This window comes from Akebia trifoliata, chromosome 6 (genome assembly GCF_017979445.1).
Source record: "Akebia trifoliata isolate Shusen 1 chromosome 6, ASM1797944v1, whole genome shotgun sequence".
In the NCBI taxonomy this organism is placed as follows: Eukaryota; Viridiplantae; Streptophyta; class Magnoliopsida; order Ranunculales; family Lardizabalaceae; genus Akebia; species Akebia trifoliata.
In genome coordinates, this window is record NC_141380.1 from 2,136,619 (window position 1) to 2,157,280 (window position 20,662).

General features: G+C 36.7%; 4 protein-coding genes across 4 annotated transcripts; all 4 read right to left on the reverse strand.

Annotated features, from left to right (window-relative positions):
- Positions 1-119: 119 nt before the first annotated feature.
- LOC147399527 (ammonium transporter 1 member 3-like) lies at positions 120-1,650 on the reverse strand. Its single transcript, XM_086444918.1, has one exon. It carries the CDS (start codon positions 1,596-1,598, stop codon positions 213-215), a length of 1,386 nt encoding a protein of 461 aa, XP_086301044.1. The 5' UTR covers positions 1,599-1,650; the 3' UTR covers positions 120-212.
- Positions 1,651-2,948: 1,298 nt separating this feature from the next.
- NPC1 (non-specific phospholipase C1) lies at positions 2,949-7,059 on the reverse strand. The gene is made up of 3 exons (XM_086444917.1): positions 5,830-7,059; positions 3,869-4,045; positions 2,949-3,725 (listed from the first exon to the last, which is right to left on the reverse strand). Exons 1-3 carry the CDS (start codon positions 6,923-6,925, stop codon positions 3,403-3,405), a joined length of 1,596 nt encoding a protein of 531 aa, XP_086301043.1. The 5' UTR covers positions 6,926-7,059; the 3' UTR covers positions 2,949-3,402.
- Positions 7,060-10,256: 3,197 nt separating this feature from the next.
- Positions 10,257-13,920, reverse strand: LOC147399529 (clathrin light chain 3-like). Its single transcript, XM_086444920.1, has 3 exons — positions 13,316-13,920; positions 12,586-12,739; positions 10,257-10,907 (listed from the first exon to the last, which is right to left on the reverse strand). Exons 1-3 carry the CDS (start codon positions 13,750-13,752, stop codon positions 10,548-10,550), a joined length of 951 nt encoding a protein of 316 aa, XP_086301046.1. The 5' UTR covers positions 13,753-13,920; the 3' UTR covers positions 10,257-10,547.
- Positions 13,921-15,660: 1,740 nt separating this feature from the next.
- Positions 15,661-18,915, reverse strand: LOC147399530 (uncharacterized). The gene is made up of 5 exons (XM_086444919.1): positions 18,619-18,915; positions 17,695-17,734; positions 17,447-17,607; positions 16,703-17,368; positions 15,661-16,103 (listed from the first exon to the last, which is right to left on the reverse strand). Exons 1-5 carry the CDS (start codon positions 18,826-18,828, stop codon positions 15,867-15,869), a joined length of 1,314 nt encoding a protein of 437 aa, XP_086301045.1. The 5' UTR covers positions 18,829-18,915; the 3' UTR covers positions 15,661-15,866.
- Positions 18,916-20,662: the final 1,747 nt, after the last annotated feature.

Genomic DNA, 20,662 nt, shown 5'->3' on the forward strand with positions numbered 1-20,662 from the left:
ACGTTAATACGATGCATCTTATTCTCTAACAATCCTCACCAAAGATCAGTTCTTCCCAGAACTTCTAACCAATATTTTCAAAACACGTTGGCCAAATAGTTGGTTGGCGATCTTGTCCCTTTGGAAAAACATATATATGGAAAACTTCAAGATCACTCCCAAACCCCAACCATTTCAAATTAATTAACATAAAAAACATACAACCTCATTCATTATCCATGTTGCATCCTTGCATAATCTGCATAAAATCGGGGATGGTTCTCTTCAGGATGGGTGACATACGCGTAACCACCATGACTAGAGATGTCAAGCCCTGCCATTTCCTCATCAGTCGATATCCTCAGGATCCTAAGCTTATGAAGAGCATAGAAAAGAGGCCCCATGGTAACACTGACCCAACCCACAATCGCTATGACCTCAACCACCTGTGCTCCTAGCAAACCCCATCCTCCACCCATCAATACCCCAAATGGGCGTGACAAACCGCTCTCACCGGAGTCGTAAGCTTGAATCACATACTCCTCTTTTGCGAATAGTCCTGTAAATATAAGACCCCACGCTCCACACCCGCCGTGTAATTGAGTCGCCTCCAAAGGGTCATCAAATTTTAATTTTAGAGCCAACACATTGAGCCCAATCAAGACCCAAGCGGCAAAAAACCCACAAATAATTGCAGCCCATGGCTCTACCACCGAGCACCCAGAGGTGATTGCAACAAATCCACCAAGCAATCCATTACATACGTCCAATGCGTCCCAATGACCCACTAATAATCGCCGACCAAACAATGTAACAATACCAGCAGTTGAACCAGCGAGTGTAGTTGTGACCGCTGTTCGACCTACACCAGTCCAATTACCTTGATCGGTTGTACCGGGATAGGATACAAGTATCTTATTAAATGATCCGGGGTTGAACCCAAACCACCCGAACCACAACAAGAAAGTTCCGAGTACCACTAGAGTGGCATTATGACCCCGCATTGGGACAGGCACACCAAATGCATCAAACCGGCCCACTCGTGGCCCTTCAATCAATGAACCCCACAACCCAGCAACTCCACCCACTAAATGTACAACTCCGCTACCAGCGAAATCAATTGCACCTGACCCAAATAGCAAAGTGGATGGGTTGAGCCAACCCGTTGATGACCAAACCCAATGAGCCACAACCGGGTAAACGAAACCAGTCAGGAAGAACGAGAAAACGAGGTAGGCACCAAATTGGGTCCGTTCGGCAATTGACCCACTAGTAATACCAGCAACTGCAATTGCAAAAGCCCATTGATAGAGAAAGAAGCTGTAGTCGTAGGTGTCATTGGGGATGTCCTTGAGGGCAAAGAAGCGAGAGCCGATAAAAGGGTTGGAGTCAGAAGTGACGCCAAAGGCGAATGCAAAGCCAAATAGGTAGTAAGAGATGCTACCAACAACGGCATCGACGACATTGGTGAGCATTATGTTCATGGTGTTTTTAGCTCGGACTGAGCCGGCACATAGCATGGCGAAGCCAAGCTGCATTACAAAGACAAGGTAAGTAGAGAAGAGGAGATAAATGGTGTTGATCGAATTTGTGACGCTTTCTTCCCACAAGACTGCCATGGCTGCTGAGAGATGGAGAAGAGAGAGAGAGAGAGAGAGAGAGGGGGGGGGGGGGGATGAGGTGATTACTGGTTGGTGCTAAAGCAAAAATGGATTTAATTGAAATGTTGGATGGTGTGATTTAATGTTGAATGGTAGTTAACTAAGAGTGACTGCTGCCACCCGTTTTGTAGGATGGTGTGATTTAATGTTGAATGGTAGTTAACTAAGAGTGACTGCTGCCACCCGTTTAGTTTGTGGTTCGTGTTGATTTCATTATCCCAAGTCCACTGGTTTTGGGGGATTGAGTTCTAACTTTCCACTCAACAAGAAAAAAATCACGTTTAACAACTTCCGAGTTAAGAGAATATCTTAGGTTGCAAGGTTTAATCTTCAAGTTGTGTGGCCCAAATTTAAAAAAGATAAAAGATTTTATGCGAATTGTAACTACTTTGACTTAATAGTGAGTCATCCAAGGAAAAGTTCATTTTCAGTTGCACTACTTACTCTGAATAGTGTCTGAGACAACTTCTCACTTGTTGCCAAACACCCCTCTTAATCCAATTTTAAAGACTTTTATCTCCCAAAGAATTCTGGCTAACCAAGGTTCAAAGTGGGGCATTAACAAAAGTATTATTAGTGCAAAGTTCATAGGTCTTTTGTTTTTTTGTTTTTTAAATAATAATAGTAACTCATCATAGGGCGGGGGTTGACCAAAAGGATATTTTAAAAAAATGAAATAAAATAAACCATAAGCATAGTACATGATTAGATGAAAACAATAGAGTTACAACTGCAGCCACAAGAACACTTAAAAATTAACCTGGTAATAGGATTATTGTGAAAATTTTGAAATAGCAAAGATAATACAATCACACAAAACACAAGGATTTATGTGATCCGACAATATAGTATGTCTATGTCCATGGAGTAGAATAAGAACAATCACTATTTTCTCATAAGTTTTACACTCCTAGAGATCTCTATTTATATAATCGAGTTACCAAAACATGTAAAACTCACCAAAACAGAAATCCCCCAAAAAAATAAAAAATCCTTGGGAAAATATTACACGATTGCCCTTTTGTACCCCCTTACAAGGGACCTCCAGCGGGGGCGATGCACCCCCGCAGCTCTACGTAGCGCAACAAAATACAAGACATTTACACAATAATTATAACCCTCCCATTTCTGAACTGCCTATTAGTATGGCTTACACTTAAAAGTTCTATCAGTTTTCTAGCTGCAACCAAACAGCCCCCTAATGGATGGAAAATTTACTGATTCGAATACTGCAACCATCGGGTGAATTACAAAAAAAACCTAAATCTATTCACCAGTAAATGCAACTAGTAATGAAACGAGAAACGATTCGAATAATAAGCTGATCAATCCAACCAGCATGGTATAGAATTCACTATCAGGAATCCAAATATTTTACAGAAGATTGATTACTGAGTCCACTCCAGATAATCTGCTCAGACAGACTAGAGAATTCTACTTGTTCAGAGTTTACACATGTGGCTGCTGAGATGGCAGCCCAGAAAGGTCTACATGTCCATCTCTCCCATGCACCAAGTTCCAGCCCAATAGGCCTCCATGAAGTGCCTCATCACATAGAGGAGATCCACGGGCTTGAAACCTGTCACCTGGAGATGATGAGGAGGCAAACCATGCGAGACATCCTTTGGGTCTCCATCTCTTAATTGCCACGTGTAAGAATACCCTTTCCCATACCTCTGAGAAGAAAACCTTTTACTTCCACGTAATAAATACAATCATATATACTTTATAAATGGTGTGAATGTAGAGGTATCTAGACAAATCAACGACTTTGCAGGTACTGACCATAATCTCCACGAGTGGTCCGGCTTGTGAGGGATGGCCTCATGGTAACAATGGCAGATTCATTGGCTCCAGCCCTTAGTGCAACTCTTCCAGCTTCCAAGAACCTTGCCACAGCGTCCTCCGCATATTGGTTGGCTTGACCCACGGTCATGCCATTGCCAATATATGGGTAACCATTAAGGACATGGTCACCATTGAGCTGGGATGCAAGCTGAATCAACTCCATTTGGAACTCTGAGATGCTAACATCTTCCTTTGGTCCATGTGTCCTCAGTGATTTCTCAACTTCAGGGAGCTTTTCTGTTTAGAAAATAAAAAATAATAATCAGAAATAAAAAGAGATTGAGGGGGTGACCAAGACAGAAACTCCAAGATCAAGATAATAAATGTCATGAACTGAAGAACACGGTGCTTGGTTAGTAGATGATTCCATAGACACGAACCTGGACAGTCATCACGTGGCGTGTCACGAAGGTAGAAATAATTCTCAAAGGTTCCAGCCCAAGCATCCCGCTTTGTTAGGAAATTTGAGTCAAGATTGAAAAGCTTCTTAACTGTGGCTGGGATAGAAGAATGTTCAAACTGTGAACTATTGGTAGGTCCATCAGGTTTGTGTATCACTGCATTAAAAAAATCAATTCAAAACTAGTTCGCCAAAGGATTCCAATTGCAATTCAGAAAGCTATTGTAATTATTATTATTTTTTTAAACTTGAAATAGGGATATATGGAAAATATGGGTCTTCAAGGATATAGTTTCTCTTTGCATCAGCATTTGATCTAAACAATTATGAGAAAGGATGGACCAAAAGCTAGTCCTTGTTTTCCTACCGCCGCTTGAATTTAGCCAACTTGCTTGAGACAAACTAGCCAATTATCATAAAATCAAATACCAGATACGTTAGCTAGAAATTAACATGTGTTCCATATTAAGACACTGATAAGTTGGGTCAGACATCTGATGGAGTCAGAATATCTGTTTAATTATAATAGGATACAAAAGGCAACAATGCTACATCATGCTGGTTAATTGAGCATAAAATAAATTAAATATGTATCTAGATAAATGAAGTGTTGATAATACACAAACAATAGAAAAAAAATAGTAAATAAATCCAAGGCAGAGTACATTACAGAAATATGTACCAAGTTATATATTTCCTAACCAAGGATTAGCACGGTGATGATATGCTTTAAGTGTAATGATTTTCTGACGCCCACTCTGACGCATGCCCCCCTACACCCCCATCACAGAACCTTAGGTCATTTGTCTAGGGATACGCATAACCATAAATCTTTTTCTTGTGTATCCCGAGGCAAATGATCTACGGGTTCTGTGATGGGGGTATAGGGGGGCGCCATATTATCACGACTCATGCTTTATTCATCAGAATCATGATTTTGATGCAAGGGAAACAAAACCTACATGAAACTGGATTCCCTCCAGATCACTCAATGCATAGACACAACAACTGAAGAGAACCTAGAGTGATGCAAGGGAAGTAAAGATGAAGTCAACAAAACATTCAAGAAAATCTTCTGAAAGACAGCAAAAACACACACCCCAGAAAATCCATACGAGACTAATTCCAATTGGTAACCAAAGGAACCTACAACAACTAACGTCATTTTCCTGCCCTGTGCCATTGAGTAAACAAAGTTATTAATGTTTTTTTCGGAAAAGACTTGTAGCACAAAGCAAGTTAACAGACCAAGGCAAAGCTAATCACCCAGTTTACACTTCACTCCAGCTGATAGCTTGCACTTCAGAGAAAAACTTGCGAATTATTGAAGAAATGAATATTTCACAATAGAACTTTGTTTTATATTTTCAAAAATCCACTGCACAAGGAAAAAAAAAAAGATTCCTAACACTCCAAATTTTGTTCCCATTCCCCAAAATTTTCAACATAAAGAATTCTCAAATGGAAAACCCAAATTGGAATCAAAATTTCCAAAGTGCATTTTTACCATACAAGCTTACTGAATTGCAAACTATGAGACGGTCAATGTAAAAATGATTATAATGAAAAACATTTAACTCTATAACTATACTACAATTTATAACTCATCATCATTATTACAATAAATAATAACTTACTATGTTTTGCGGACGGTTACTCTACAAAATTAGAAATCTCAACAATATCTCTATTCTCCATCCCGAACTGGAGACTCTTAACTGGAGTTTTGTGGAAAAAACCCCTTATAGGATTTGAACCCTAATCCAACTCCCTAATTAACGAAATCACTTACAACATTTCAGTTCTTCCACACAATTTTCCATCTAAACCATAATCCAAACAAAAAGAAACAACATTTAACATCAACAAACCATAAAATGATAAAGCCAGAATTATTAAAAAAAAAACAAAAACAAAAACAAGAACCAGGAAAAGACTTACCAGTACCCTTCTCTATCCATGGTGAAACTAAAATCGTGGGAACCCGAACACCCAACCGATCGAACCTGAAGTAAAATGGGTCAGGCCCAATTATGCCATCGGGGTTCGGGACACCAGAAACTGGTGTCGGGACATGATCAAAGAATCCTCCATGTTCATCATACGTGATCAAAAGTGCTGTTTCTTTCCACTGAGGACTCGCCCGCAGAGTCTCGTAAACTTCCTTCACAAACTTCTGCCCCAATGCCACATCATGTGAAGGATGATCGTCGTTGGCTGGAAACAGTTTGATGTCGAAGTATCTCTGCTCGATCACCACATAATTGGGAAGTTTTCCCAACTTAGCATGCAATTTGAACTTCAATTGGTAATTATGGAATTTAATTATGTTCTTAAGCTTCCTCAAACTCTTGAAGAACAGAGTAGCAGGGATATTCTGGTAATAAATCCCAAAGCTAAGGTCATTTTCGTCCAAGGAGTCGAAAATAGTCTTTTGTGGGAATCCATTGATGAGGTCCTTCCGAACGTTGCTCGAAGCTCCATGAGAAGTAGCCGAATGAACATAAAACCGATTCGGCTGAGTCGACGCAGGTACGGATGCGAACCATCGATCGAAAACCGCGAATTCGTTCGCTAAAGCGGTGTAAACCGGTAAAACCTCCGGTTTAAACCCACTCATCACCGTTTTCGACATACCTTCGCCCATGGTCTCTGCTTGTTGAGCAAAACCGTTCATGGGAGCTGGATTTGCAGAACAATTTTTCGACCCGAAAATTTGTTCTCGAATCGCTTGGAACGAGTGACCCGGATCAGAGTCCACGAACAAAGCATCATCCGAGACGAAGATTTCTGATGATTCCGGATCAGAAGCAGTGACTCGATTCGATTCGTCTCCGGTTAGACCGTCGATATCGGGCCGGGTTGATTTCAACCAACCCAGAACGTGATCGAAAGAGCGGTTTTCCATGACCAAAACCACTATGGTTTTGATGGGGCCTTTGATTTTCTTTTTTTTGTGGAAATTGAAATCGAAACATTGAGAGAAAACCAGGAGATGGAGGAACAAGATGAGTAGCAGAAGTTGACGAGAACCCATATTGGTTGGCCAGGAAACCAGAAACCAGAAACCGGATAGGAAAATTGGTTTTATGGATTCTAAGAAATTTGTGGGAAATTTGCCGCCAGATTCAGAGGCAGAAGAGGGTACAGCTTATAAAGAGAACGCTTCATCTTTTACTTTCCTGACTCACAGAAGAACAAACTTTAGTACCTATAGCTATACATCAAGAATGATGTTCGTTGGCCATCATAGACTTTTAGTCAAATAAAAACAAATAGTCTCATTTCAGCTAGTGATCAGTGATCTTCTTGGTTTTGAAGATGGGGCGTTTGGTTCAGATTTGGAACTTGATTCTCAATTCCGATTATGAATTTTTAAAATCAGATTATAGAAATTAATTTTCAGAATTCAAAATCCTGTTTAGTCAACAGTGTTTCAAAATATTGATCTTGTGAAAAAAAAAAAAATCCAATTATACTTCTTGAAATTAAAAATAAGAGTAAGAATACATGTCACAAAGATTGAAAATAATGATTTTTTAAAAGAAAAAAATCAATTTTTTTTTAATAAAAAAGAATTGGCATTTATGTCACTTTCCAATAGTTTTCAAGTTAATTATACATTAAAAAAATATTATTATTATTATTAATTTTAATTATATGTATATTGTTATTATGTCAAGATCGTCATAAGTGAATAGTCTGTGAGAAGCAGGAGAAACAACTTAAAAATTATTTCTGATTCTACATAATTTTAATTTTTGATTATGAAAAAAATCAAGTTAATAATTCAAATCAAACGATGCATCAGATTCTAAAATCTAATTATAAATCAGAATTAGATTTTAAAATCCAAACCTAACGAAATGTAGTTCTCTCAGGAGGGGCCTCATTACTATGTGTGTTAAGTTGTTCTTTTAACGGTTTGGCCAAGCAAGATACGGCTTCCATCTCTCCTTCACCTTACGGTAAAGCTCCTTCGGATCCTGAACCTACACTTTATAGAAGTAGAGCGCTCAATCAATAGCTATACGGGGCCGTAGTGCGCCAAAATCGATATTTGAGATTCTCGTTGTTTTATCGTATAATAAATCGAGCAGCAATCCGTATATAGGAAGATAGCTTAAAACTCTGAAAAATTGCCTTACCTTCCTTTGAATTTGGGTCTCACCCCTCAATCTTATACTTCTATAATAGGCTTTCTCCTACGATACTTACCTGGGCGACTACTCTCTCTTAATGTCTATTATTTGCCATGCAGTCTCAACACATCCTATTTATGTTAAATTTGATGGATAGAGATATGGTAGCTGTAGAGTTGGTTTGGTGGCCCAAAAAGTAAGTTGAAACTTGGAAGTAATATCTTAATGGGGCAGATCCAAACTCCACCTATTTGTTTATTATTCATATTTTATTTTCTCCAAACTTTACCTGTCTAGTTAGAATAAGTAATCTCATTAGCATCACACTATTATTTATTTAGAAAGATTTAGACATACGGCTCTACGTTTTAGTCAATATTTGACTAATAAAAATTAACCTAAATTCCTACTTCTTTAACATCTGATAAGAGATCGTTGATTATTTTCTAATAAAATTTTATTAACTACAATCCCTTTAATTTCTATTCTAAATCATTTTTAATTTATTTAATCTCATCTTCAATCTATCATTTTCAATCTTGTCTTAATCTTTTCAAGAAATTTTACGTAAAATTTTATTATCTTTTACTTCTCATATGTTATTCTTAAGATTGGAAGGTTGAAGTAGAAAGAATTTTAAGGTTGAAATGAGGTGGAAAACAAAAATTAGACACAAGGCTGAAGATGATTAGTTTTGAAGAATAAAAATTGAGAATAAATCACCGATTGAAGTATTTGTGAATTATTCATGACTTCTAAAAACTTCGAAGAATTGTCACTATGCATACAATCAGTAGATATAGTAGACAAAAATAATTACATCTATTTTTATTTGCTTTCAATAGAGCGAAATTTTTTTTTTTTATAATTATCTTTATAAAATATTTTTTATGAAAGTATTTATGTTGCAGGTTAAGGTCTTGGATGTTCCTTATCTAATACCATTGGATTTTATATTATTCTTTTTCAAACATTTTATTTTATGATGATTGATATTTCCGTTAAGAGTCGTGATGAATGCATGTGATTGGGTACGTGCAAGGACACGTCACCACACAATTTGTCTACAGCCGCATATCGTGACCGCATGTATTCGTCACGACTCTTCCATTAAATGTCAATGGAATTGATTTTTTGAATCGTGATAATATGACTTGCCAGGTGGCATATTCAAATGACTCTATGACGTGGACAAGTTTGGGAATAGTAGATTTGTACGTTTCGGGATATACCATTGCACTTTCTAATAAAAAAAGTGTATCTTGAGGAAATCATATATCATGAGGCATATAGATCTATGGTTTTCAAACTTGTGCACGTCGTAAAATCATTTGAATATGCCACCTGGTGAGTTATTTTGTCGGGACCCTTGATTTTTTATATGTCCAATGGCATTAGAGATACCTTATAAAGCGAAATAGCTGACATAGGCAGAAAAGCACATTATTCGTCCTTCAGGTCATTAGGCTTAGGAAGTTCCTTGCTATCTTAACCCCTTTTTGGATACAAGGTTTTCCTTTATTCTTTGGTCTATTATATCTATAATCTGTTTGTGTAATTCAAGGTCCATATAAGTTGGCGTTAAAAGGGTTGACGTGGCAATTGCTTAATCACCATATTGTCCTCAATCGAGAATAGATAACTACCTACTATGGGCCCAACTTAGTAAATGATGGCTTTTGATGGGCGAAATGCACATCGATTCCAAATCTCTCGACCTTCAACAAACACAATTTTTGCTGATGTTCTACAAGTGAGTGCAGTCAAAACCCAAGGAAACCTACCCCTATTCTTACAGCCAAACATAAGAGAAGGGAATAAGATCCAATACTTGAACGGATATATTCTATTTGATGACTTTGCAAGAATGGTTTTAAAACTCATTCGAGACTGAGACGACTTGTCTGATACGTCTCGGTATCAAACCAACAAGACGGATAGACAAGTCCAACGTATCAGACAAGATTTAAAACCCAGGTTCATTTTTCTCATTGTTGAACAAGATGTCTCAAACGTATTGAAAAGCTCGTTTGAGATGACTTGATTTCGTTCGCGGATGAGACGAGACGTGATAACGAGTTTTAAAACCATGCTTGCAAGGGGTGTTTGAATGCCTGCTATGATACACGAAAATCTCCAAAAGTACCTCTGGAAATCAATTTGAGTGAGGTAGTTTTTCTTTTTTTAATAGAAACTGAGGCTGCCTTCAAAGGGAGATTAAGAACAGAAACAACACAAACTGGCAGTACATTCACACATGGGCGTTTCCATTAAAATAACAATATAGGAAAGCAACAACATCAACACTAACAAAAATCCAATACAACATGACAGAACAGGAAGTTTTTCTGCAATGAAAAAACCCACTTAAGACATCTAAATTACCATATGCTCATGATGTAGCGGAAGCTGTCCTACATCAACTCAGGACAAATGGGCTGCTGCTTGAGTCACTCTCAAGACTAGAAGAGGCTGCAATCAAACTCAGAATAACTACAAAGGCAACATATAATGCTCTCAAGCGGCAGCTACAGCCTCTGGAAGAGCAGCCTTAGGGAGAGGAGCTGCAACAGCAGCGGAACCAGCTTTAGCATCTTTGGTAGGTGCAGGTGAAGGTGGTGGAGGAGGGGTGGCAGTTTTCATGTGGGGTGGTGGATTGTGCTTGAGCTTCAAGAGAATCTGGCGCATCCTCGAGAGATCAGTTGGCTTTCCTGGCTTTGGCCCTTGGATTACAACTATTGAAGGCTTCTTCTCCTGGTCCTTCTTGCTTCTCTTCTTTTCTAAAGCTGCTACTTCATATGGGATGAGCTCTGAAATTGCCTTCCAGTAACCCTTGTCAGCCTCTGCATGAAACTTCTCCCGATTGGCTAGAAAGAGCTGACATACAATAACATATGAAGTCAGTAAAACTAATGTCACCATTCCATGGCTTAGGCATCGGCAAGATTAAATTTGAGAGTAAATAAGAAGCCCATCTTAAGATTTCACAAAGTTAGGCATCAACAATATTAGATTTTGAGTTAGACAGTAAGGAAGAGGTCGGTCTTATTGTTAAGATTTCACTCATAAAATTTGTAACAATTAAATCAACAAATACAATGGGTGAACTTAATTTTACAAAAACAATACCCAAGTTTCAATTCATTAAGTAGTCACTTATGTGAATGAAACAAAGCAAAGACTTTCTTATGCCACTGAGTGAAGTCCCACAAACTTGTTCTTTAAACTGAAATGATTACAAGTTTATATGGAAGGCTCAACAACTTGTGCTCCATTGATTGCCGCTCTTGGTATGTCATCCTTTTCATATACATGTTATTAGACTTTTTACAAGGTCTAACACCATATCTATTAGGCTTTTTTTTTAAATCTTCCATGAACAAATCCTTACCTCCTATTCTACAACTTCTACCTCCATGATGATCTCCACTTTTCATCATTCATTATCTTCACAAAGATAATCATGCCAATTATCCAATTGAGCATTCTAAACAACAGAAATCACAACGAACCTAATCTAGTTGACTACCTGCGCTGACAGATTCCAAGATAAGCGGGAATGCGATATTGACAGCCTTCACAGACCCGCTATGACCACTAGCAGCACGATGGACATTTTCCGACAACATCAAGCATTCACTAAATGAGATATCAAGATATTAAATGCAAACATGCAAGAGTTCCTTATTCAAAGAATACGCAATTGTAGAAGGGTAATAGAATGTTTTGTAGCAAGGTGTATATCGATACACCAGATCATCTTCTCATGAAGATTAGGGCAAAAATCTTATTAGGATCAAATTAGTTAAGAGTTTAAATCTAGTTAGAATTTCTATGTGTTATCTTCTATATAAATCATAATAGGGTTATTAATCCATGAATCAAGAATCCTTTCCTTATCACTCGAACTGAAAATCCTAAACAAGCATAAGAACCCACCAAGATTAAAATTTAAGCTCAAGCAAACTCAGTTCTATAAGGACAGTCCCCATCCAAATCGAAATGGCTAACTACCCTACACAATACCATACTATTTTGACTTTGCAAAGATTTAATACTAGTACCAGCTCCCTTGTGATACCTACTCAGATGGCAGCAACTAGCCTAAATGCTGCTGCTCCCTGGTGTACTTAATCTTTTAAGGATTTTGTTAACGTGTGCCCTATGGGCACATGTTAAAGTGCATTAAATACACCTTGGGATCTGATTTTTGTACCAAAATTGCCCTCAGAAATTGTTTTTGACCAAAAATACACCCAGTTGCTTGTTCCCAAGGTGTAATTAATGCATTTTAACGTGTGCCCAGCAAGACCTTTTTTTTAATAGTAAACAGATTCTCTATTAATTATAAATAAAATAAAGAAAAATTGGCAATTTTTTTTTATTTTTATGGGTAAGCTGGACTTGAACCCACGACCTCAAAGTTCCTAACATGGACATTGTTAGGAAGCTACCAGGGGGAAGCACACACACACACAAACAAATAGAAGAATAAATGGAAAACTAATCGCTAAACAAGAAATTACCAATGTGGCCAATGACATAACTCACTCACCTTCTCCTTTTCTCTGCTAGTGGATTTGTTTGTCTCAATGGCGAGATTCCTCCTCCTATAGAACTCAATTTTGTATTCATCTGCTTCATCAATAATTTGGTTTAACAATTCTTTCTCCCTCTTCTCCTTCTCCTCCAAACGAATAGCATTCAGCCTGCAAATGTGAATTCAAAAGCAAAGTATGTGAAGAGTTCTTTCCCCGAAGAACATAAGATCTTAAGTATCTTTATACCATTTTGCCATTTCAAAAGGGAAATAAAACCACAAACACATTTAAAAAAAAAAAAAAAAAAAACTAAAATCATGTTAGATAGCAAAATTGATGAATTAAAAAACACGCCAAGGAATAAAATTGAGAGTTGTTCACGGTTGCACAAGATCTAAGGATACGCATAAAGGATCTAACATCAGAGGATTCCATCAATCGAACTAAAGCATAAAATTCATATTGAATTAAAGTTAAACCATTAGAATTAGATCCAAAATCAATTTTTTCTTTTGATAAAATTAATAAAACTGTTACACACCACTTCCAATCTATCATCGACAATCTATATAGCTAAGCGAATTCAAATCTCAAAATGCTAAATCTCAAATGTAAATAATCAAATCAAATTAAACATCTTTATCTGACGAAAGAAAAAAATGAATATCAGATAGATCTACTTAATCCCTTCACATAGAACAGAAACAACAGATCAACTACCACGAGATCAAATCACGAACTCACCTTCTCCACTCTCTGAGAGAAAATCCTTCGTCGGGCTGCATTTCGGATGGAGGCGGCAAAATTGGACCGTCCGATTCAACAAAACCCTCATCGAAAGCTTTTCCGTTCAATTCCGGCGAGAACGACGAGAATCCCTGATGATCCGATGGAAAACCACCACCACTGGCATAGATCGACGGTGGAGATGGGGTTTCAGGGATCGGCTGTGATGGAAACCCGTCGTCTCCAGCGTAGGATGTATTATTGAAGATCGGCAACGAGTCATCAGCCGGATCCTTGACTGACTGGTTGTCTGCGAAATTGGTGAACGAGTCGAATCGTTGAGAAGGGAGACGAGGGTCGTAACCCAGGTAGCCATCTTCATCGAAGGGGCGAGTTGAAGCAGCGGGTAGAGAGTCTTCGCTGTCCTCAACGAACGAGTCGATGAATGAGGACATCTTCACAAAACGTAATTCGATCTATCTATCTATCTATCTATCTATCTACGCTGAAAGCTCGTTTGCGCACTAAGCGCACGAATCGCCTTCTATTGCTTCGGTGTCTACTCGTTCACTCCCAGAAATCGAGTGTCTTTAAAGTTTAAATATATTTGTTATGGAATATTATGGACAGCGACACCTTTCCCCACTCTTTGCTTACTGCCTGGAATGTTCGATATTTGTTTGGCGCAGGTTCTACAAATTATCGATATAACCCTTGACTTGGGTCTTTCATGAAAGAATAAATTAAAATGGTCAGAACACCCAATAACACCCTAACAAAAAAATCTAATAATTAAAAGGCTAAAATGCTTTTCTTTGTTGCAGTGGGTTGTAATTTCTTGTTCTTGGTCACCATTAGCCATTGATTAGTGGGTGTTGAATCCCCCCATTGATTCCTAACTTACATTTAGGATTTTGGGTATCAAATCTGTGATGTTAGATTAGAGAAAAAAAAAATGTGAAACAAAATAATCAAATAAATATCGTGAAAATACAATTTTAAATTTTGAACAAAGCGAGATTTATATTGGACATAATAGCTTTAAGATAGATTTTGCTTTTAAGATGTACTTACAATTTTTGGACATTTATCTCCTAGGATACAACACTTCACACATATACAAGATAGCATTCCTAGTGTACACGTACTACTGAACTTATACTATAATTTGTATAATCAAGGACACACGAATAATATCTTAAAAATTGAAGGTACAATTAAAAATCCGAAATTAAAATAATTCAAAAGAAAGAACAAATGAAAGAATATATAAAATTAGAAGTATCTCTCTGGAGTGACCGGTGAAAAGGGTGTTGAGTTGTGATTGTTCGAACAAACATTAATGTCTGTAGAGAATATCTTTGGATTGTGACACCACTTGTGTCTCTTAGAGAGATCACAAATCATAACTCGTTGCACTAAGATTATTCGAACCAATGGGTCCAAATCTTTTGTAAAATTCATGGACCCTCATGTGCGCGTGGATTTTACTCATATCTCTCACACTTACTACATTATATGAGAACTTCCATATAAGATTTATATACTTTAATTATTTCTATCCGATGTGGGACTAAAGTATTTATACTACAATTTAAAAAATAAATCACTTCCATTTCCATTCAACCATTGGGATAAATCCCAGATTTTCCAAACGTGTTAGAAAAAACTGATCCAGCTCCAATGAAAAATTAATGAACTTAATGTACTATAAACCCAAGATCTTAAACTATGAGCCACACTGAGTACCTAAGCTCTCTTTTCTCTCTAGGTTACTTAATTTAATTTTTGAGGTTTCGTGCTTGAGAATCCACGGAACCTTTCCAAAAAGAAAGCAAGTGGATTCTTTAGGTCACAGATGATAATCAAACAACCATTCACTCACAAAATTGTGAATTTTTTAAAGGAGATAATGGAAGTTCTGAGCCCCATCCACCTTACCATAAAAAGAAAATTTTAATTTTGTTATCACTTCACATATTCAATATTCTAAGTTCGTGATTGGTACGAAAAGAGAGACAAATGACTAAATCCAAAATATGTTGCAGAAGCAACATTGTTTTCAAACACTTAAATACATGTTAGAAACATCAACCATATTAAAAAAAAAATGTAGATCAAATGCTAAAAATAATCTGATTTTGTCACTAATGGGCCAAAATGATCTTTATAGAAGGCCAAAATCCAAAGGTGGAACCAAATTTCAGCCTCTTTGTATGTGGAGAGAGTGCATGGCTACAATGTTTCATGAAAATGTAATTATGGTCTAAGAATACTCAGAACAGGGACCATCTCATTGCCGAAATATAGGCAAAAGCCAAGTTTCATACCACAATCATGATTACACCTAAATGAAACCGTGGAAAATCATTAAATATCCACTGGTATACAAATATTATTACTGAAGTAACAAAATAAAATGGTTACAACTTATGAGAGTTGCAGTGTCAAGGAATATGTTACAATAAAGATTGGGGTGGAAGGAAAAAATATAACATTGTTAATTTGATTCGAAACAAGTGTGGGTGAAAAGAGGGTTTTTTGCCATCATAGTTCGTTTAAGTCAACTCTAAAGGAAACCCAGATTCGTTAGCACCTTGAGCAGTGTTTTACGACCCCATTGGATGTCCTTTTGCAAGACATCATCATCATCATCATCATCATCAACTGTTTTGTAATCAGTCTGTGCTTGCTCTTGAGTGAAAGGAGGTTTTCCTTTAGGTTCTTCCTTGGTGGGCTCATCATGGAATGTCGTCACAATTGTTTCTTCCTGATCTAGGTTCCTACCTTGTTCTTGCTTGTTTTTCTGATTTTTGTACGGATATCAAAAAAATAAAAGAACAAAAGAAAAAAAAAAAAAATGAAACAATGTCAGGGATTTATGCTAATGGAACCAGTGGAATGCATGTTGTCAAGGATGCATTAGTTATTGAAGCACAATTACAAATTAGAGTGCTTATGAACTGCCAAGCTTTTTTGTTTCTTTTGTTAGATACACTGCAGCCCATTGTGATAACATGTTTGGCATGTTAGTTAATTACTACAAAAAAGAAAAAAAAAAACATATCTTCTCCTGATACTTCAACTTCTAATTCAAGTACTCCAAGATGGACATGACTTCTTGGATGTAATGTAATACCTCGTTATTATCATTAATCAAATGAAAGAGATTGCAACGTTGCCATTTTTCATCTCATACTCCTCCCATTTCTGAGAAAATTAATTTTCAACATTTGAACTACAATCAACACATTTTTATTGATGGTGGGAAGGGGTACATTACAAACTCTGTAAATTCTTAACCACTAAGGACAGACAGAAACAGAAGTTGAGCAAGCCAAGGAAAATGAAAAAAAAAAAGTTCAAAAAGTTAGAAAACAGAAACATGTCTCATCAAACAGTTACCTCTGGTGAGTTGTGTTCTTCAGCTTCAACAGCTCCATTCGAGGAATCAACAACATTGCCATTCTCACCATCATTAGGGACAGCTTCTCCAGTAGTTGGTGATGGAAATGGAGACAAACCAGGCATCAGCACAGGTTCCCCTTCCTGGTTAACGAAGCTATCCGTATCTGTCATGCATATTAACTTTTCCTCACTTACAGCTACGCCATCATCTCCAAGTATATTCTCTGCAACAATCATTTCCTCTTTTGGATAAATTCCCTTCTCTGTGATGATCGAATCCTTGTTCACATTGGCCTTGGGCTCCTCTCCCGGGTAAGTGATGTTATCCATAACGATCATTTCCTTGTTTGTATTACCCATCGGTTCTTCTATTACGATCATCTCCTTGTTTGTATTACCCATCGGTTCTTCTACTGCCCAAGTAATATTGTCTGAAACAATCAACTCCATATTTGGCTTCTCATCTGTTATAACTGAACTAACCATGGGCTCCTCCTCTGTTATGTTCTGAACTTCTGCATTTTCCCAGTCTTCTGATACAATAATCTTGTTCTTGGTATCCCAAATCTGCAAAATCCGGTCTGGCCCTGGTTGCCACACTACTTCCCCGGTAGTTTCTTTGAGTATGAACTTGAATCGTATTGATTTTCCAATGGGTATATCCTGTCAAAATAAACAATAAACATCAAGAATTTGCCGATTGTGAGTGTAAATTTATGTAGTCCATGAATTCCTTCTCACCAGCTCAACTATCCAAATGTGTTCTTCTGACCAGTTCAACGGAATCGCATTTTCGGGGTTCCACAAACCAAACATGGGATCATCCCCAACTAGGAGAAATTGCTGACCAAACAAACACTCCTTTTGTAATTGAAATTTCACATGTACAGTCTTTGATTGAACTGAGAAGTAGAAAAGATGGACAGTAAGATTAGATAATCAATATGAACATCACATGATTGGAATGGCAAAACAAGAATAAAGTTTACATGTTTCTTGAGTCAGAGTTTCTGCACTCTCCACATCTGCCTGCACCAATGAACATATTTTTTAAAGATCAATCACCGATAAAATATAATTAATTGTGATTAAGAACCAATAACACGGACTTGTAACAATTAAGTGCTGGAATTTTTTTTTTTGAAAGGTAATTAAGTGCTGGATTAACATCTCATTTCGGTCATTTTTGCAACAAGTTCACTAAATCTTAATACCGTGAAGTTAATCAACACAAAATTACTCATTTTCTTTCAATAATCTTCCATAAAAACAAGACATCTTCAGCTGAAACATGAACATAAGTATAAAATCACTAAAAAAAACAAGAAATCACAGAAATAAACTGGAGAATCGAATAAGAACGATTCAGAGGGAACAGGACAAAAAAAAACTTTAATACGAAGCAACAACATAACCTGACAAGAAAGTAAAAGATCCCAACAAAGCGAGAAATGGAACTAAAACTAAAGAATCGGAAAAACAACCAAATGAAGCACAAGAGCAGAAGCAAAGAATCTCAGAGACGAATAACTGAAATCAAGAACAAAGGAAAAGCTACAGAGACTAAACGCTGAAATGTGTAAGAAAACAGAGAAGAAATAGATGGATAGACCGATTCACCAACCAATAGAGAATCAATAACACAAAGCCATAGCAGAGTCTCGAACTAGACATGGATGGATGGATCGATCAACAGAGTGATACAGTAAGTGCGAGAAGTTCGAAATATACAGCAAAAACAACAAATTTAGAATAAAAAACCTTAAAACAAACATAAAACGATCAAAATCTATCAAACAAGAAAGATTTGAAGAAAGCGAGTGACGATCACAAATAAGACAACCAGTAAGTTACAGAATCAAGAACACAGCAATCAAATCAATACAATCAGAAAGAAAAAGACTGTTAGATACCTGTGATTCGGATGAAAAACAAGAAGATGAAATCGATTCGATCGCTTTAAACTGCAGAAAAATCGACTGTGAAAGATCGACATTGTTAAGTTTCTGAGACCAAAAGAAACGAATCTCAGGTCGATTGAAAAGAGCTCTTGTGGAGGAAAAAGCTCTGTATCTGTTTCTATCTGCGAAGAGCTTCGAAGATGAACTCCTTAAGGCTTCCATCGATAAACCTAAGCTTTCAGAGAGAGAGGGAGAGGGAGAGGGAGAGGGAGAGAGGATGATTCGAGAAGCTTTTGACGTTAATCCACTTTTAGTGGTTCTGATGAGCTTAATATAGGGGAGGTCCCCATTCCACACTACTCAATTGACACGTGGCAATAGATTGTACAATCTCGAGATAGAATCAAAACATAATTACTCATTAATTCTTGTTTGTTTAGAATCCCAAAGAAATGATAATTTCAAGATCTTTACTAAGTCAATTGGATAGTGTAGTTTTCTCCTGTTGAGGAGGCAATAATTACACCTTTAGCAAAAGTTTCATAAATGAATTATTAAATGCCCCGTGTTACAAGATATTAATTCCAATGTTTCACGAAAAGAATGCACTGAGGAGAGAAGAATAATGTACACCCAGAGTTGGATAGTTATGTTACACTCCTTTAAAACTATCTATGACTTAAATCATCTTTTCTACCAGGACACTGCTTATTCCTAATCATTCAAATACCTAGTAAAAAAAATTACCCTAAATAAATTGTTTATTTTTATGAGTGGGGTTTTCGAGGCTATAAAAAGAGTTAAACATTGTGCCAAACAAATTTTTTAATATTTTGAATTTGACTGATTTTTTGTGAGGATGATCTCTATGATAAAGAGATCATCCTCACAAAAAATCAGACTATCCCCTATCAAAAGTGATTTATAAAAAATTGGTCGATCCACAATTCTTCTACTTGTAAATTAGGATTAGAAGTTTTGAAATGAATTGATTTTTGGTGAGGATGATTTTTTCATCATAATGTTTATACTCAAAAAAATCAGCCCATTCCAAAACTTCTAACTCATGTTTTGAAAAATGTTTGGTTCTGTTTAAGACCTCCAAACGCTTCCTTATTTTTATATATGGTTAAAACTTAAAACATTATCAGTAAATATCATCACTAATATTAATTTGGTGATATCAATTTTCCTCTTATATTTTTACCATTTCAAAATATAAATAATTATTACTATTAGGGGTGCAACTTGGTTCGGTTTAGGATCAAATTGGAATCGAACCGAACTAAGGTCAGTTTGATTCTATGGGTTATCAATTTATTTAAGTCATCTCGTTCAACAATGAGACAATGAGTGACTTTTGAGAAACGCATCAAGTTTGAGATGACTTGACAACTTACTTGTTGGTGGACGATACCAAGATGAGTCGTCTCATTTCAATCTCACTCGTATCTCGATGAAAAATATTTATGATTATGACATACATCCATGTCAGAAATGTCCCCCCACAAAGTTACTTCAGCACAAGCCATTTTTTATTGGGGAGAGAAATCAAGGGTTGGAAGTTGACAAGGGCATTTAGACTAAACTCGTTTGAAGTTCGACGAATCTATTCCAAAGTGACCTTTATTATACACAATTTTTTTTTTAATTTTTACTATGGATCATTTGATCCATTTCCATTTGTATGTAAAGAAAAACAAAGAGCCAACTTTGTCTTTTGAAATGAAGGAGGAATGTCTAATTTACCTTTTCAAAAATTAATAGTGGTACAAATCTTTTTTAGAATTTTAAGCCATGATAATTTGACGCTCTTTTTTAGACACTCCCTCCATAGAATCGTAGATGCTTTGCTACGGGATACACACGAACAAAGTTTTATGATTATGTGAATTACCAAGTCAAAGAGAATGTACAAAGAACAACACAAAAAAACGCATCAGATTATCACGATTCTTAAACTAAAATACAAATATCCATTATTTTGAATATCTGTCTAATCTAGAAGAAAAATACTTCAGTAAGTAAAAAACACAAAAAAAACACTCTTCTCGCA

What these genes read in the sequence shown, in the direction of transcription:
- LOC147399527 (XM_086444918.1), bottom strand. Translation starts at nt 1,598, where the DNA reads ATGGCAGTCTTGTGGGAAGAAAGCGTCACAAATTCGATCAACACCATT.
- NPC1 (XM_086444917.1), bottom strand. Translation starts at nt 6,925, where the DNA reads ATGGGTTCTCGTCAACTTCTGCTACTCATCTTGTTCCTCCATCTCCTG. An exon ending in ATGGATAGAGAAGGGTACTG is followed by an intron (nt 4,046 to 5,829) that starts GTAAGTCTTTTC and finishes TTTTTAATGCAG; the next exon opens with TGATACACAAACCTGATGGA. An exon ending in GCCACGTGATGACTGTCCAG is followed by an intron (nt 3,726 to 3,868) that starts GTTCGTGTCTAT and finishes TTTTCTAAACAG; the next exon opens with AAAAGCTCCCTGAAGTTGAG.
- LOC147399529 (XM_086444920.1), bottom strand. Translation starts at nt 13,752, where the DNA reads ATGTCCTCATTCATCGACTCGTTCGTTGAGGACAGCGAAGACTCTCTA. An exon ending in TCTCTCAGAGAGTGGAGAAG is followed by an intron (nt 12,740 to 13,315) that starts GTGAGTTCGTGA and finishes TCACATTTGCAG; the next exon opens with GCTGAATGCTATTCGTTTGG. An exon ending in CTAGCAGAGAAAAGGAGAAG is followed by an intron (nt 10,908 to 12,585) that starts GTGAGTGAGTTA and finishes ATTGTATGTCAG; the next exon opens with CTCTTTCTAGCCAATCGGGA.
- LOC147399530 (XM_086444919.1), bottom strand. Translation starts at nt 18,828, where the DNA reads ATGGAAGCCTTAAGGAGTTCATCTTCGAAGCTCTTCGCAGATAGAAAC. An exon ending in AACTCTGACTCAAGAAACAT is followed by an intron (nt 17,608 to 17,694) that starts GTAAACTTTATT and finishes TCTACTTCTCAG; the next exon opens with TTCAATCAAAGACTGTACAT. An exon ending in AAGAACACAACTCACCAGAG is followed by an intron (nt 16,104 to 16,702) that starts GTAACTGTTTGA and finishes TACAAAAATCAG; the next exon opens with AAAAACAAGCAAGAACAAGG.